Source organism: Epinephelus moara, chromosome 18, assembly GCF_006386435.1.
Source record: "Epinephelus moara isolate mb chromosome 18, YSFRI_EMoa_1.0, whole genome shotgun sequence".
Taxonomy (NCBI): Eukaryota; Metazoa; Chordata; class Actinopteri; order Perciformes; family Serranidae; genus Epinephelus; species Epinephelus moara.
The window spans coordinates 7,280,536-7,297,064 of NC_065523.1; the positions used below are offsets into that span (position 1 = coordinate 7,280,536).

At 40.5% G+C, this 16,529-nt stretch overlaps 1 protein-coding gene across 4 annotated transcripts in view; it reads right to left on the reverse strand.

The window, feature by feature from the left end:
* Positions 1-639: 639 nt before the first annotated feature.
* The window catches only part of LOC126404858 (oxysterol-binding protein-related protein 6-like), a 29,597-nt gene continuing 13,707 nt past the window's right edge, over positions 640-16,529 (reverse strand). For 3 of the 4 annotated variants that reach the window (XM_050068214.1, XM_050068216.1, XM_050068213.1), the window contains 20 exons: positions 15,560-15,613; positions 15,286-15,399; positions 14,820-14,987; positions 14,439-14,580; positions 14,150-14,268; positions 13,250-13,339; positions 12,967-13,123; positions 12,411-12,544; positions 9,635-9,727; positions 8,965-9,145; positions 8,791-8,865; positions 6,615-6,829; positions 6,391-6,528; positions 6,232-6,295; positions 6,064-6,142; positions 5,521-5,665; positions 5,205-5,355; positions 3,853-3,979; positions 3,579-3,701; positions 640-1,759 (listed from right to left, as the gene is read on the reverse strand). In XM_050068214.1, the coding sequence (XP_049924171.1) occupies positions 1,651-1,759; positions 3,579-3,701; positions 3,853-3,979; positions 5,205-5,355; positions 5,521-5,665; positions 6,064-6,142; positions 6,232-6,295; positions 6,391-6,528; positions 6,615-6,829; positions 8,791-8,865; positions 8,965-9,145; positions 9,635-9,727; positions 12,411-12,544; positions 12,967-13,123; positions 13,250-13,339; positions 14,150-14,268; positions 14,439-14,580; positions 14,820-14,987; positions 15,286-15,399; positions 15,560-15,613 (2,478 nt within the window). In that variant the 3' untranslated portion in view covers positions 640-1,650. The remainder of the gene's footprint in view (positions 1,760-3,578; positions 3,702-3,852; positions 3,980-5,204; positions 5,356-5,520; positions 5,666-6,063; positions 6,143-6,231; positions 6,296-6,390; positions 6,529-6,614; positions 6,830-8,790; positions 8,866-8,964; positions 9,146-9,634; positions 9,728-12,410; positions 12,545-12,966; positions 13,124-13,249; positions 13,340-14,149; positions 14,269-14,438; positions 14,581-14,819; positions 14,988-15,285; positions 15,400-15,559; positions 15,614-16,529) is intronic. The other variant, XM_050068215.1, reaches the window with a different exon arrangement.

The window sequence follows — 16,529 nt, forward strand, 5'->3', positions numbered from 1 at the left end:
CTTCGATACAAGCTTTGACACAGACTGAATGAATGAGGAAATGAAACAGCGTGTAAGAGGGAGGAGACAAAGGAAAACTCAGGGTTTATTGAAGAAAACCTGTCAGCGAGCAGGTTATGTTCACAGCGTCTGTTACCATGGTGACTGACTCAGAGTTTCAGTTACTTCTCTTTCTGGAACGGATAACTAAGAGTTTCCCTCATCTCAGGGTTAACTTACTCTGAGTTTTCACATAACCCGCTTTCTGGAATACCCCCCAGGTGTATAATTTTAGCGGTTCATAAACAAAAACCTGCATGGAATTTAACCCACAGCTACTGAGCCAAGCCTTTGTACACTGGGTGGTTACCGTACCAGGTGAGCCACTGGGTGCCCCACATTTGTATTCAGTTGTGTGTATAGTATTATGCTGCACTTTCTGCCTGTATTTTCTGTGTTTGGGATGTTTATGGGATCATATTCACACAGCATTTGGTGATATAGGTACAGTGTCCTTAATGGTTTCTCCTCCTGTACAGCACATAGATTGAAACCACTTTAAATTGTATGAGGTCAAAGTCAGGAAAGTTTTGAGTAGAATCTAGTGCTCTTGTCTGCAAACCTATTATGGAATCTGTTGTAAAGGAGGCAAAACATCACTGATTATGGAAGTTTTTATTTGAAACAAAACCATTAAGAAAAAACATTTCACAGGGTTTTAACAGTAGTCTCTTTTCCTTACTAAAATCCATTGTTGAAACATCAATAAAAATACTTCATTGCATCAACTGAGAGTGTGAAGGTCCAGGTCCACAATCCTCATCTGTCAGCTCATTTTGAACATCAACAAATCATACCGGCAAGAGAGGAAGAAGGCTTGGCTAACTTTTCATCACCCGTGTGTCAAGATTAAAATACACACCGACTTTACAAATGGACACAAGTTTATACAGTAAGACCCACTGAGCAAGAGAGCAGGACAGCACCAGTTCACCTGTAATACACCCCAACAAGGACCAGATTAGCCCGATATGTGTTCTGGATCCCTCATCTGGAAGAAAGCTTCTGGAACGACTTCTCAACTCATCACAACTGTCATAAAAATTAAACTTCCTAAATATATTTATATTAACATGTTAAAACTAACAAAAGATTATCTGACATGTACCCCACCAATATGATACAAAACACTTTACATACAGAAAAAGCCCTCAATTGTGACAAAAACAATTTTCTCAAGGGCTGCGATAAAGAGTTAAAAAAAACAGATTTCAAGTTAAGATTTGCTTTTGAATCATGATTGATTATATTTAAGGTCTCCATCATGGTAAGAGGTAGGCCGAAGGCTGGATGGACATCCGGCTTCATCAGATTCAGTCTTCATGTGCTCCATAGTGGCACCTCACCTCTACATGGCACAAACAACCCAATGAGAGGTTCATGTGTACCTTTAAACGCCACTCTATACATGCTTGCAGTGATGGAAGCAGTGGACCTCTGGATCTCTTTTGATGAGTCACTACAGTTTATCTATGCATAGACTATGGGACTAACATGGTTACAATTCATCATTTTTACTAACTGAGGGGCGTCTTATTCCTCTTCATCACCTTACCAAGTGTTTAGCACATGGCTGGTGTTATTCCTCAGCACTGAGCTAGTTGCCATGCTCTACCACAGCTCCAGGTTTTCAGTGTTGGCAAAGCCTGGGTCTTTGCGTTGCTTCCAGTAGGTGCCATTGGACAGCCACACCTCTCTGCCAGCCTCGTCCAGAGATTTCCTGAGATAATGAGCAAATGAAAACTGTTGCTGTCGAGACTTTAAAATGATTAAAAGGAACAGTTTAACATTTAGGATTCTATAATTATGCCTTTTATATGGGGGTATACTTCTCAGACTTGTACATTAACAACCATTTAGCATCGTGTAATGAGCTGAAGGAGAGCTTTTCCCTTTCTCAAGCCCACTTTTTTAGTTATTTACAAGTTAGGCATTTTGTTAAAGAAAATTTAAAGAACTGCGTAAACCCTAGCATGGAGCACTCCTTTTTTGCCGTAATGAAACAAAATGCAGGATTTAAACACCTTGTTTCAAAATTTGTATCACTGTTTTCTAAATTGTCAGTAATATCAACAAACCACATCAAGTCTGCATGGGAGGCAGATCTTGGTGTGGAGGGAGGGGATGGAAAGGATTCTCTCGGGTTCAATCAATGCCAGGTTGCAGCTGATCCAATATAAAATCATGCATAGATTACATTACTCCAAAGAAAAGATGAGCAAAATGTATCCTGATGTTTCTAATATCTGTGACAGGTGCAACCAAGAAATAGGGACTCTGGGTCACTTGTTTTGGTTCTGCTCTAAGATTTTTCCTTTTTGGCAACACATTTTTTCATGGTATTGTAATGTTTATGATATACAGCTGGAACCTGATGTAGTTTTTGTTTTGCTTGGTTGCTCCGAAGCCTTTTTCTCACTTCCACGCCCTATGCAGGAGACCATCAGATTCGGCACATTGGTGGCAAAAAAGTTAATACTTAATGATTGGAAGGCTACTGACCCTCCTAGCTTCTGTAGATGGCTCAGAGAAATGGTCTCAGGGATACATCTTGAGAGGCTTCGTAGGAATACAAGTATTCCATCTGTTGTATCTGAGTGTATCTGGGGTCCCATTATCGAACACCTCAACTCTCTGGCAGGATAGTTTTTGCCCCTGCTCTAGTTTGAGAGTTTTTTTTATTTTTATTTGTTATCATTATTATTATAATGTTTTGTGCGTGTTTACATGTGTACACATCTACAACCATAATATAGGACATCATCATTTATATCTATATGGAGATAGTCTATTAATTTTTGTAGGTGTTTGGGTTTTTTTGTTTGTTTGTTTCTCATTTTTGTGTTGTGGCTGTTGTTGTTTGATGTATGTATTTGTGTGTTGTTATGAACCTAAAATAAAAGTAAATAAATAAATAAATATAAATATAATAGGAAAATGTGCTCATGTACTTTGTTGCTGAGTTAGATGAGAAGATTGATTTTTCTCTCATGTCTCTGTGCTAAATATGAAGCTACCACCAGCAGCAGCTGGTTGGCTGAGCACAAAGACTGGAAACAGAGGGACAGTTAGCCTGGTTCTGTCCAAACATAACAAAATCCACCTACCAACACCTCTAAAAGTCTGTTTTTATTTACCTTTTATCAGTGTCCCAGCTGCTTTCTCAGTCAGGGTTGTACATATTAATTGCTCACAGCGTAACATTTTAGCAGTTCGTATACAAAAAAATAAATAAATAAATAACCTGCAACTTTAGAATGTCACTGACAAACTTCACACATCAAAATATTTTTTCTAAGGTTTAATACTTTTTTTGTTAAGTTTTTCCATGATCTTTCTGAGTCATCTGCAACTTAAATCATATTAGGGACTAAAAATCAGGATATTTTAGCCTCTGCTGCTTTTATATTGATCATCTTTTTATCTCTCTTGCGAGTGCCCCCCATCACTGGAGTAACCCTGTGAAATACTGTGAGGAAACATTTGGCTGGGCAATGATAAGTCTTCCTTTCCAAAGCTTCAAAAGTAGAGCTCCTCACCTGAAGAACCTGGGGATGTGCTCCTCCCCTGTCTTGGCCATCTCCTTCCTCCTCTCCCTCTGCTTCTCCTCTACCTCATCCTTCTTTTTATCTGCTTCTGCTACCTTCCCCTCCTCCAGGAGCCTGATGGAGACAAGAGGGGCAGGAATTACACAACTGCTCAACATGGAAACTGGGCTGAAGAAAATTAGTGTTATGACAAAATGTTACAAAATATAATTATTAAGTTTTTTGACAAGGTTTCACCTTAAGTAAATAAAAATCAAGTTTGTACCTCTGGTCTGGTCTGAAGCGTGTGTCTGTAGGTGGAAGGACTGCCCTCAGCTCAGGCGTCAGCTCGTTAAGTTCTCTGGCATAACGTGAGAAGCCGTAGTACTGCGCATAGTCATCAGGCTGCACATCTAAACAGGAAATGACACCATGCATAAGTGAAGGCTAGCAACTCAAAAATAACAGGGAGGACACTGTGGTGGGAATCGCCAGATGTTTTTAGTATGTAACAAAAGCCTTGGTTTTCAACAACACTGCATGGACGCAGATCTTTGCACGTGTGTTATTTTCTTAGCTCGCTCAGAGTTGGATGGTAGTTTTGTCAAGCTAAGTGTGTTCAGAGTTGGTTGATTTTTCGGTGGAGGGGATTTAGCGTTAGCTTGGCCATCAGGGGCTAACGCTTTCTCTGGATGGTGATGTGTGAGGTGAGCCTTCATGTTCGTAGTATTCCCAAAGTATTTTATTTCAGACGTTTGATTTAAACGCAGACAGCACATTTCTAATTTATTTCTCCAGTGCCTCCATCTTCGTTTTGATGAACTTCCTGCCAAATACCGCTGTCTGAGACCTCTGCTGACCTCATCAGGAAAAAAAAATACATCAGCACCATCTAGTGGACTGAAAAAGCCATTGTTTTTATTACTCTAGAACCAAGAGTTGTATTAAAATGTGTATTTGCAAAAATTAATAATGTATATAGTAAAAGATCGATACTCGCACAATATCATGATATTATCCTGCATCAATTTTTCCCCCAATCCCCAGCGGACAGGAGGGAGACTAGCCCATAGCGACATGTTATTTTACACTAGTCTGATGATTGGTTAGGGAGAATGTCCTCTGATGTAGTGTCACTTTCTGTGTTCTGTGTTTTCTTTCCCAGCTGACCTGCAGGAGTCACTGTTGAAACATTTTAATGGGTTTAATTAAAATGTAATCAGTTCAATTATGGAGTTTTTCCAAAGAAGAGAGAAAATGTATTTTATAATTCAACCAACCATTTACTCAGTTTCAGTTTGATGTTCCTGTTGCCACTTAAAAAAAAAAAAAAAAAAAAGAGAGAAGAAGCAACCTCCTCTGCCTCTGTGGACCAGCCTCCTCTGGTGCATATCAACACTGGAGACATCAGTGTAAGAAATACTAAGGGTATGATTTGTGGTTGTCAACCTTTCTCTATTTGCAAACCATGCATTTGCTTTTGAAATTCACCTATATTTTTAAATAATTGGTGTATTGTCAACAACATGACCAGATTTTAGATTTTAGTCAGTGGTGGCTCAGGTTGGAAGTCAGGGTGTATTTAATCACAACACGGCACTATAGATATTTGTCAGGGCTTTTCAGGATGCTACTCACTGGGCTTCCAGATGCACTTTGGTGTAGGCAGGGTATCACAGAAAATGCCCTCATGCCAGAGGCCTCCAAAACGATGAACCACCTCTCCAGCCCGATCCAGGACCACACCCTGCACCTCGTTCTTAGTGTTATCTGAGCTCCAGTAGCGAGACTGGAATACAGGGAGGACAGGGTCGGTGGTTAAATAGTAGTTAAAGGGCAAGAAAAGTCCACAGGCATTATTTTGACCTCTAATTGAACTGGCAGTAACAGATGCAAACAGGAGAGGAGAGGCCGGTTAACAGTAGTGAGTGTGTGCACGTGTGTGTGTCCTGACCTTGACAAAAGTAATCTTGCAGGTGCAGAGGTCACTCTTTGTGTTTTTGATGACCACCTCACCATAGTGCTCCAACCAGCGGTCCTGACTCAGCACGTTGTGAATACATGTCACCACCTTGTTCCATTCATAGTGATCACCATATCTACATATACATAAACAATTGATAAAATAACATTTAACTTCATTATGGGCTTTTTCGCATGTTTTCAGATGTGGCTTTTTGGTTGTAAAAAGGTTTAAAGTTCCAAAACTCTACAGTTGGACAACAATGTGTACACCAAAACCTCTTTCACACAGTTATTTTCTGGTGAATTACTGGGATAACCTTTCAGGCTACTGCCATAGTATAAAGAGCAAGAAAATGCACGATCCCTTGACTGGACAATAGGCTTGGTATAGACCATTGAGTTCAGTGTTGTATGAGCAGTTGTACTATTGTTGTACTATTGTATGGTTGTACTGGATCTAGAAGTTACAGTTGTAGTCAATACTTCTGTTGTACATCGAGCTGCTATCTGCTGCGTTGTGTGTCTGACTCACTTGGGCAGGGTAACATTGACCAGTCCAGAAGAGATGATCTCCACTGACTTTCCCCAAAACTTGTTCTTCCATCTCTGATCTGAGAGCAGACAGACAGAAAATTAAGTTTGATTCCACTCATGCAGTTCAAATGGATATAGCACTTCTCTCTAAGCACACAGCTCCTACCTTGCCAGAAAGTGAAGTTTTCTGACTCTGCATGACAGGCAGAGATAGGTGGGTGATGGCTGACCTGAAAGCACAACATATAATCAGTATTACAGTGTGTTCTAAACTCAGATTTTGATATCACATCAGCATGTTTCTATATACTGCTCTGCTGGTTACCTGCTCACTGATGTAGTGGAAGCCTCTGTCTTCTCTGTGAGTTTCATATGTTTCTCCCAGAACAGGGTTGAAGGGTTTGTAGCGATACCTCCAGGACGCCCAGGCATATCCAGAGATGGAGAATACTGCCACATAGACCTGGGAACATACATATTGTTTTTCTTAATGAACTTGAACTGGATCTCAGTTCAAGATAGTTAGGAATCCAAGTAAACCAAACTTACCATTCTCTCATACGGATCATCAATGGTGTTGGCGATGTCCAGCAGCTCAGAGTACTCCAACTCTTCACTGAGCCTCTGCAGCAAAGACACCGGCTCATTTAGAGCGACTGGCATGGAGACTCGAGACAGGTCCTTGCCGATGTTGTTGTACAGGATGGTCATGATGCCAATGTGGCTGTTGTCTGTTCCTGGGGCGGGGAGGACAGTGCGACGACCTGGATCACAGCAACAAAAATCAATGCAATGAAAGGACATCGAAACATGGGCCAAAAATGCACAGAGGCAGTCCAACATAATCACACACACAGATACAATATAGAATTATGTGACAAAGGCATGTCTGGCTTGTGTTTCTTTATTGAGCTGCTTTTTAAAGATGACCACAGTGTCAGCAGATCTTTGGTCCAATAGAAGACACCTCCATAATTCAGAAGGCTCTAGAGTAGTGGTTCCCTAACTTTTCTAAACCAGGGCACCCTTTTATTTGCATTTTGTTTTCATGGCACCCCCTTTAAGAGGTGCAATAAAAATTATTTTTTCTCTTTTGCATTACAGTTTGTGCATGAAGTGTAACAAGATTATTTGTAGCCATATGTAGCCTGTAATGCTAGGGGACTCCCACATTATACTCTTGTTATTGTTTGTTTGTTATTTATTTGTTTGTTTATTTATTGGGATACCCATTAGTTGTTGGCTTGGCAATAACTACTCTTCCTGGGGTCCATATAAAATACATATATTCATAGACAACAATGTCTTCACTTATCCTACATACAGTGAACAAAGTTGCAACTTGCAACATTAACATTTCAACAAAACCCCACAACATAATGTAATACATTAGAACAATTTAATGATATCATGTGTATTTAGGCTACTCCAAAATCAATGAAGTTCTTGAAAATGAAATGTACTGGTTATATGTAAGCTAGAGTTGTTCCGATACCAGTAATGGAAACGCTTGCGATACTGCCTAAAATGCTGGATCGGATATCGGCAAGTACACGAGTCAATGCACCGATCCAATACCACTTAATTCATTAAAAACTCCCAACCAAAGGTTGTTGATGTCATGTACAACATCACAGTATACCATTTACTATTTTCAGATTATCTCTGGAATGCCGCGGCCTACAAACTCACTTCAAATGGTCTCCACCTCGTCTCCATTGTAGCTTTGTGTTCCGGTGTAATTGTATCCTTCAGAAGCTAAGTAATCCAGCATGGAACAGCAGCATCTGTTTACTTTATGAACCTTAGAAATCCAACAATGACTGTCTTCTATAATTATTCATCCAGGAATTGTAGTTGTCATTAGCCATTAGTGGAATCCTACTCAAGATGCACTGGGTCCACTCTGTCAACGAATCAGAGGCTCATGCTGTGTGCATAACAGTGCTGAGCCAGAGAAAATGTGCAATGGAATAACATGACAGTCAACCCACCCTAGTATCAGTAGCACTCGAAGTGGGACTCAAATCGGCCTTAGCACACCTCTGAATGCCGTGGCACCTACTTTGGGAAACGGCTGTTCTAGGGCAAAGTCTTACTTAGTCTCAAGTCTGGCACAGACTACGACCAACGCTGGTCAGAGGACCTACACTAAGGGCTACATGCCTGTACTAGATTAACCATCTTTATATGCACTTTGGGAACTGGATGACAGTTGGCTTTTTGCAGTAATTCAATTTCATAAACATCACTTACACCATTAACCACCGTTAGATGTAATGTTCCATTATATCAGTAAAGCCAGTCTCCATAATTGTGGTAGGGGATCAGAGAAACTGGAGTTATGCAGCTAGATTTCTGCTTAGATAGCCTAATTTTTGTTTAACCTGGTTTCTAATTATTTTTTTATGTATGAACATATGCATGATAAAGACTTGATTATATTCAGATTAATTTAAACCAAAGCCTGCCTTTAACTAAAACTGACACCAGTAGCTTACAGGCCTAAATTATTTAGTATGTACAGCTCAACGGTTGACTGTTCATGGAATTCAAAAACAACTGCACATCAGCTTGTCCTCTCACTGTGCCATCACGACGTAGCATCTCTCATGTCTGGTCTAAAATCAGTACTGAAAAGGCTAGACTGGAGACCCTGCAGTACACAGCTGACATCCCTTCACTCATTTACAATATAAATGAGATAGTAAAATGGTGGTGTTACCAGTATTAGTGGGCACTGGGCTGGGTCTGTCAGGAGCGTTGTTCAGGCTGGCCCGGTAGTTCAGGGTGGCAGTGGCTGAAGAGGAAGAGAGGAGAAAGACATTTCATCCTGGACTGGTAGTTGGCCAATGTGGTCTGAACACTACTGGCTCCTGGATGGGAGGTGCACACTCACCGTGTCCCTCTTCAGGCTCTGAGTTGCTGGTGGTGGTGATGTCACTGAGACCTGACTCGTCCGAAGCCTCCGCCTCTGATGAGCTCTCGCACACGATCACCTCGCTGGCATCAAAATACTCTGCCATGGAATCTGCCACTGACGGCGCACGGTGACTGTGACGACCCATAGATGGTGTCCTCTGTGGGGAAGTGTGGGGAAGAATTTGTGGTTCAAATTACATTTTCATTTTTCAAATGAACAGTTTGTACAAAGCAAGATTTGGAGCCAGACCATAGGCCAACAGACATGTGGAGTATCAGCCACGTAGAAACATGCTACTCTTGTGACCTGCACAAAATCTCTACATGTGTTGTAATGCTCTTACAACTGAGTGAAGAGCATGAAGTGACCAACCTGAGCCACACCAACCACAAGATACTGTCATTCATTTGGATTTTCTTGTAACAGATTGTGTATGAGGGAAGAGTCACTTTATCCAAGCTAGGATCTGGGGGAATTATGTCAATATTGCCTCCATGACTTTTAATGAATTTCTGATGCAAGAATAAATTGAATGCAAATGAGTGACAGCGAGATAATGACGTGGACATGCACAAAAATACAAACTTGTCTTTCTCACACACACACACACACACACACACACACACACACACACCGCAGTACACACCTGGTCAGGACGGACGGTGCAGAAGGATTCCTCAGAAGAGTCAGAGGACAGGGAAAGCGAGTGGACTTTGGTCAGATGTGACTGTATGTCAAGCTAAACATGGACATGCACATGCACACATAAATACACACATATACATAGATCAGCCATGCAAGACACAGGAAGTAGAAACACAGAAGATCAAAAACAAATGGTCAGGATGTCACAGAGACTCCAGAGCATTCACACAGCATGTGGCATTGATCAGTGCGTCACTCTATTGTCCAACTGTTAGCAGGGCCAAACTGCATCTATGTTGTCATCTACCGCTATTAAAGGGAGAGTTCCAATTTTTTGAGTTCCAATTTTTTGAAGTGGGCTGTATGGAGTGCTTATCCGTAGTCACTGTAATACATACAGTAGATGTCTGTCAACATGCCCCCAGGTTGGGCGGCAGGAGTGCCGACACAGAAGCTAAGTAATGACCTGCTGTGGATTGGGGGCAGCAGCAAAATGTATGTTAGCCACCAAAAAAAAATCTATATCCATTTAAGTGTACGTAATATTCAGAGTATTTTCACTGCTTTACCCTGCCTGTTCCTACAGGGCAGCTGTGAACTGCCTCTGTGCCTCATCAATGCTCTCTTCAAAGCCACCAGACTCCAGGGACAAAAACGGTAATTCTGGCTCACTAAACACGGGAGCTGCTGGTGTGTCACTGCCTCGATCAGTTACTTTGTGTTACTGTGTGACAAAATTTCCAAACTTTTCCTTGACTTTTGTTGCCACACTTGCCAGGCTTTTTTTCAAACATGTCAGATTCAAACTCTATTCAAATATAATTTCAGAAAACTGGCATACAGAAAGGGAGAGACTAACTCAGGGAGGAAATGACAAAAAGTATCTGATGGTAAACAAAATGCTGTAACCCATTAATGCATAACAGAGCTACCTTATGTCAACAGCTACAGAAAACTAATTTGTCGTTATGTTACATTACATGGAAAGATTACTGAAACTGTTTCATTATACACAACAAATTCCATGACTTTTCCAGGTTTTCCGTGACCATGGGAACGCCGGACTTCAGCATTTAAAGGGTTGATTCAAATTCACCGAAGTTCCACAATAACACAAACTAACTGATCGAGGCAGCGGTAGACCAGCAGCTCCCCTTTTCAGTGAGCTTAATTTACTGTTTTTCCAAGTGGAGCCCAGCTTTGAAGAAAGCGATATAACTGCCTCAGCTCCCTGTTGGAAATCGCTATCTGGTGGTAAAGTAAAGCTATGAAAATATTCTACACTTAAGCATATCTTGATTATTTTTAGGTAGGACTTATTGACTGTTTTAGGTAACTAAAATATGTTTTGTGGCTGATCCCTCCACAGCAGTGAATTACTTAGCTTCCATGTCGGACTCAAGCCTGCTTCTCCAATCTGGGTGTGTGCTGACTGACATTCACTGTCTGTTATACACAGACTATGGGTAAGTATCCCATACTACTGAAGAAGATCCCAACTATCCCTTTAATGTATTCAAATGTGTCAGTTAGGTCTTTTTTTTGCCCTAGTCCTGCCTTTTAAAATATTTTAGCAGATAAACTTAGTTTGCCACCAAGTGTTAATGACATTAAATAAATGGGATTTTCTTTTTTCCTTTTTTTTTTTTTTTTTGAGGGGGAACTCTAATGACTTGGTATTTCACCTTCATAAAGTTGGTGTGAAAAACTTTAAAAGATTAGACAAAATTGATGCAGGTGACATTTAGTTCCCCTACATACTTTTGCCTTTCCTATTATGCAACTCAGTGGTGTTTTTCATTTAACCCTCCCTGCCTGGTAAACACTTATTTTTCAAACTCCACATCCCCAATTCTAATGCAGGCCAGCTATTATAAATTTGTTGTCTCCAAGCCTGAGCTGAGGTAACCATGTTGAAATCATCAGAGCTTTTTCCTCAGACTTGTCAAAACTCCTCAAGAGCCACATTATACAACTTATAGTACTAAATCATCAGCAAACTGATCTTATCGTGTTAAATTGGTGGAGCACTCCTTTAAAAATCACCCACCCAACAGGCTCCACAGTTGTCATGTCGGAGCTTTTATTTCTAGTCTCTTCAATGCAGGAATTATTGTAGGGAATTAATTGACTTGCTGACTGTTGCCTGTGTTGCACACAGTGAGAACGTAGAGTGACAGCCGGCTGCCAGGCAACCAAAATCAAAATAAAGCCCAAACAGTGACAGCAACTGATGGTTGAAAAAAACAGTCACATGCAGCATGAACAGAGAACAAGCAGGCAGCTGAGAAGAAACCTCATGCAACACCAAACAAGAAGGGTTACTGAGCGCTGCCAGTTTGACAGCAGGAAATAACAAGCCCCTCAACTGACAAAACTGCTCCGTTTCAGTGTGGGACAATGATTGTGTCATTTGTGTCTTTGAGTGTGAGGAAATAAGGAGAAAAAGATTTGAGGTGTGTTCCTTCAGGAAGCACCTGTGATAACGTGTGCCTGTCCTACCTAGAAACAGCCCAAACCTGCTTAACAGTTTCACACAGCACCTCACCAACAGACAGCAAGGGCTTGGCCTCCATTGTCTTTTTGCGGGCCGATACTAATATTTGGTGCTACTCATTAGTGTTTAAACTCTGGGACTCCAGGAGAAAAGGGGGTTAGGGACATAGACTACTAAATTCAGGTCAGTCTTTGTAATTGTCTGATTTCCAGCTTCAAGAAGAATAATTTGAGTTATGTTTCTATGTAGCCTAGCTCCACCTCTAGTGTGAGTGTGTTACCTCCGACAGTGTGCTGCAGAGTGTAGCGAGCTGCTGTGAGGTGTTGTGTCTCAGGTCCGGGCCGGTCCAGGCCTGCCTCAGTCGCTCTCTCTCCAAGTTCAAAACCTCATAAATGGACTTGAGAGAGGAATGAACTGTAACACAAAATACAGAAACTTGATTGATTACAAAGTCCAGTTCATGACCATATTATGCTACCTGAAATAAGGACATAAATGTTGTAGAGAGTTATGAATATTATTTTGGGCATTTTTCACTTTCAAATTCAATTTATTTCATGAAATGTCAAAAAACAGTGACTAATTTTAATTAAAAAGGTAACTAGACCATAAAATGACATCTTGAAATAGCTAATTTTGACTGAACTACATTTTTGCTTATAATAATACTGATAACTGATAAATAAACAATCACTTAAGAAATTATTTCAGAAAGAAAACTGAAAAATGTCATAGTATTGAGCCTTGTGTGGAAAAAGACGATGGTCATTTAATAACCAGCTCAACTAAAACTTATTTACAGAAAATAATACAACTGTTAGGTGGGAGAGCCATACCCCTCTGAGAAGCAGCGCAGATGTCCTGGTGAAGCTTCTTGGCCTCAGGAGAGGTGACCTGAGGGTTGGACAGCTGAGAGTAGACATAGTCGGGGATGGACTGAACAGACGCCGCCAAACCGGGGTTGCAGTTTGTACTCAGGTGGCTGGAGGTGAACTGCAGAAAACAATACATAACAGAGAGTAGAGGAATAGTATGATATCAAACAGAGGATGCAATTATTTTACAAAACAAAATTACAATGAATGGCATCAGTGCATATGAAGTTAAAGTCAGTCCTACCATTCCCCCCATGGCTTCAACACGAGACAAAGTCCTGGAGTGACCAAACCCTTTCCCCACCTTCTTCTTGGGTTTCTCCAGGGAGAGATTCTAAAACAGAGACCAACAGAGTTATAGCTTCTCTATCAATACTTTGCAGACTGATATGCATCTACTTTCTGTAACCTATACCACATAATACTTCATAATTTTACATAAGTGGTGGTAAGAATAAAGAATGTATAATTTCAATTTCCAATTTTATTTATAATGCCCAATATCACAAATCACAATTTGCCTCACAGGGCTTTACAGCATACGACATCCCTCTGTCCTTATGACCCTCGCATTTTGTCGTGACAAAATCAATACATTTTATCTAGGGATGTCAGTTTCAGTTTGTTGCTTTCAAAAGTGGTCGAGTCTTGCCCAGATTTACAGAAGTCCTGCAAGACTCCATGTTCCATGCTACAACAATTTCAACCCTAACTATTATCTTTTCCTCTCCCTAACCAAGTGCTTTTTGTGTCTAAACGTAACCAGACCATAACCACAGCACTGTCACAACATAAGACAGCGAGACAAAATATTTTTTAAACAGCTTGCGAGAGTTCCACAAATTTAGAGTTACCATCAAGCCCGACATCGAAAGCCTGACACCCATTAATCAGTAAGTAAATGGGTTAATTTTTTAGAAAGAGAAAAGGTAAAATGACATTTAAGATAGATTCCTCCAGCTGATAATCCTCTAGGTGTTACATTATTTTATTTAGATCAGCATATCTCTGTTGATTCATAAATACCTTAAAACTAATTAGCTTACATTAAACAAAGACAAACTGTCTCAACTCATGGTTATTTTTGCCATGAATTAGGATTTGATGAATCACACACATTCACAGTTGTTACCAGACTACTGACCTGCATGCTGATTCGCATCTCAAGGTCTGTGTTAGTGATTGGCAGGCCACCTTCCAGCCAATTAAGTCGCTGGATGAGCTGGGCAAGTTCTGTCAGCTCTGCCTGACAGCGAGCCAGGTCTAAAGGTCAAAGATCACAGTTTAGAGAACACACAAAAACAGTAAATAGAGTCTGTATGTGTGTTTTTTTGGTATTTAAATGTAAAGTATGTCTGTCACTGTTAAATCTGATGAAATATGACCGTCAACCAGGCTTCATTCTGTGGCTCAAGAATATAGATGCTTCTCACCGTTGGAAGTTGCATCAATGTCGTGGGTTTGCTGCAGCCAGGCTGACACCTTGCTGGTCACTCCTGGGTTAGAGGTGACAGCAGGGGCAGGGCTTCCCATTTCTGGCTGGTACACTGATGCTGAGCTGGCATAGTGAAGAGGCTGGACAATCAAATATACCACAGTTAAAGCCATAATTAAAACCAACAAAATGAAAATGAAATGCTCACTCTTTTCTAAGCAACTATCACACAACTGTCATTGTCAGTGATACTGTAAGTAATGCTGGACTGGTTTGTCACTTAATAATCGATCAACAGAAAATTAATTAGAATTTTGATAATGATTAAAAACAAACTTCAAAATTTGTGACATTAACTTGAGTGGGACTCTCTACTGACCGTGGCTCTGTTTGTCTGGGCAAGAGTGGCCATGGCTGGCATGGTGCTTGAGCCCATGGAGAGAGCGTGAAGGACGCCATGATGGACACTCATGGCCTCGTTTTTCCTATATAGACGATGGGCACACAGCTTGGTCAACCAGATGTAGAAAAGGTCATGGCTCTTTGCCTAACAGGGAGGAAAGGACACAAAAAACAAACAAAAATATTTTTTTTTAAAAAGAGGACACGCAAGAATAGAGAAAGAGGAACGAGGAGAAGGCATTAAATGTTAAGTTCAATGCATGCTAAAGAATATCCAGATGTCTATATGTAAACCTCAGTTGGACCCTCTAAATTCTACTGATACTGAAATATGAGTATTTCACTCCTGCAGGTTAGTTCTGCAGATGGCAATCTGCTGCAGCATGCTGCCTGTGTAGTTATTAACCACCTCAGAGGTTCTTAAATCTCTCTTTGTGGGGTACCTTGAGGTGGTAGAGGTTGTCTCCGGCATCCAGGTCTATGCCTTTGGTCTTCTTGTTGATGGACATAACAGCCAGACTGACATCCAGAGAGCCATGGAGCTTTCCTCTTTGAATCTAAAACACAAATAAAGTGTGTTTTGAACTGATTTTTATCACCTATTTAGTCAAATCAAACAGAGCTGTTAAGACCAAAATGGAACCAACACAACAGATGGCTCTATCACTGCTCTGTGTGACAGTAATGTTGGCAGCTGCATTTTTGTTCATGACTTACATCTTGCTGCGTCTTTGAGTACTTGAGAATTCCTTTCTCCAACAGGAAGTATCTCTGAAAAGAACCAATCACAATCAAATGTTAAAAAGCAAACAAAGGGGCACCCCTGTGGCTTGCTGTGTAAAGCACGTGCCATTGGGGCTGAGTTCTATCTGCGGCAGTTCAAGTCCGGCCCGGGCCCTACGCTGCAAGTCATCCCCTCTTTCTCTCTCACTTACCTTTCACTATCAAAAATACAAGCAGAAATGCCAAAAATATTTTAAACTACAATTACTATTTTTTTTTTTGTATACATTGTATGTGTGAATTATTGTTATATGTGAACGAAAAATCCAATAAAAAGATTTTTAAAAAAACACAAACTACAATTACTACCTTGCGGTTGAATGCCACCATCAACCACTCAAGTTGCAGTTGTAATAACATTGAAATATGTCAAAATTTGTCAAGCACAAATCAGTGATAAACAATGTCACGTTTGCAAGTTAGCTACAGAGATATCAGCATAGTACTAGCAATTCTTTTGTTGTGCTTAATTTTTATAATATTTTATGATAATTTTCCATTTTCTATCCCAACAAGAATAAGGACATTCTACCCCTAGACATGAACGTTCAAAATGGAGGGGTATGGACTAAGTGGTAGGGGCAAGGAGTGTATTGGGATTGAGCCCAGTGTTTGTTTTTGTTAGTTTTTTTTGGCAGAACATTGATGCTTCACACACACGCACCTTCAACCTGGCAGCACACATCATCAGATCTGATGTGACATACAGTGGTGTGAAAAAGTGTTTGCCCCCTTCCTGATTTCTTACTTTTTTGCATGTTTTCCACACTTAAATGTTTCAGATCATCAAACAAATTTAAACATTAGTCAAAGATAACACAAGTAAACACAAAATGCAGTTTTTAAATGAAGGGTTTTATTAATGAGGAAGAAAAAAATCCAAAGCTACATGGCCCTGTGTGAA